This window comes from Palaemon carinicauda, chromosome 5 (genome assembly GCF_036898095.1).
Source record: "Palaemon carinicauda isolate YSFRI2023 chromosome 5, ASM3689809v2, whole genome shotgun sequence".
NCBI lineage: Eukaryota > Metazoa > Arthropoda > Malacostraca > Decapoda > Palaemonidae > Palaemon > Palaemon carinicauda.
The window spans coordinates 153,327,650-153,329,076 of NC_090729.1; the positions used below are offsets into that span (position 1 = coordinate 153,327,650).

General features: G+C 37.1%; 1 protein-coding gene across 1 annotated transcript; it reads right to left on the bottom strand.

Moving 5' to 3' along the window:
* Positions 1-738: 738 nt before the first annotated feature.
* Positions 739-1,116, bottom strand: LOC137641207 (zinc finger BED domain-containing protein 5-like). Its single transcript, XM_068373644.1, has one exon. It carries the CDS (start codon positions 1,114-1,116, stop codon positions 739-741), a length of 378 nt encoding a protein of 125 aa, XP_068229745.1.
* Positions 1,117-1,427: the final 311 nt, after the last annotated feature.

A 1,427-nucleotide genomic window follows, 5' to 3' on the forward strand; every position in this document is an offset into this window, starting at 1 on the left:
ATTACATAAGAATTATTTTGTCAACACTCTTCTTTTACCTTGTTACTTTCTTTTTTCTTTTCATTCCATGTCATTCCTTGTTTATTCGTTTGATTTCTCCATTTTGTGTATTATTTGTTATCCTCGTTCCTCTTTTTCAATTCATCACGAACGCGCATTCCATCTTATGTAAATTTTATTTGATGACAAACAGTATTGATATTGTTTTAAGATTACTTTGAGTAACAGTAATTGCAATATACCATAAAGACCGACAGGTTTTTCAAGTTCCTGCGAGAAGATGTCCCAATAAAAAGACATATGCATACAGAAGTTTCGATATCTATTCCCTCAGTTGTTAGATATGAATATTTAAAATAAATTTTTTATCTTATCGATGCCTATTTTCTAGGGTTATTATCCTCACTTGACCATCAAGAGACGAGGTCGACACAAGTGTCTAGGGCAGTGGTTCTAAACCTTTTTACTACCACGCCCCCTCTTGGAACTGCTCTTTCCCTCCACACCCCTCCTCCGGCACCAATAGACGAATCTAACTCCTAGATTTAAAAATAAAATGAAAAAAAAAAAAATGGCTTTCCAGTCCATTTCCTAAGAATGAATTACATTAGTGAGATATTTGACACTGCTCTAAGCTACCAGATCTTGAATACATGTTTAGTGAAATATTTGACACTGCTCTAAGGCTAAGCTACCCGATCTTGAATACATGGTTAGTGAGATATTTGACACTGCTTCTCAGCTATCAGATCTTGAAAAAAGTGGTCGAATGCTTGAGAGTACACAACGTAAGTCTCCTTCAACGTTCAGACGGTTTCTGTACTTGGTTTTGATAGCAACGAACGTGGAAAAGGCAGTTTCACATAGATATGAGGATCCAAACATTGTTAGAATCCGAAGAGCCTGATTTGAGATCAAAGGGTAAACAGGAAGGTATTTGACCCAGAACGTCTCCAAATCCACATCTTTGAAGTCTTCTTTAGCTGTGGAGTTGAACTTCAACTCTAAGAACTCTTCTTGGACTTCATCAGCAACATTAGCTACTTCACATGGAAATGGGTTCCTGATGAGTTTCAAAGCTTCACGCTTGTTATCTATATCTGGGAAGTATCTCATGAATTCTACTTTATTTGTTGTTTTAACCCAGAGTCGAGGTTACTGTCAGAGAGAGCAGAATCCAAGTTCCTAAAAATGGCTGTATTTCCCTGCTGAACCCGACATTTCCAGATGTCCATTTTGGCCATGAAGGCTCGAATGGAGTCATGGTGCATGATGATGTTGATGTTTTTCCTTTGTAGTTTAATGTTCACAGCATTTAATACTTAAAAAATGTCCACCAGGTAAGCTAGATTATCTGAAAGCCTTCAGATTGAAAATTGCCATGAAAGTCTGCCTTCTGGTGTGATTCCAGAAATATTGCTACTTCT

Bases quoted from the DNA above. Each gene is read 5' to 3' on its own strand.
- LOC137641207 (XM_068373644.1), bottom strand. From the start codon at position 1,116: ATGAGATACTTCCCAGATATAGATAACAAGCGTGAAGCTTTGAAACTC.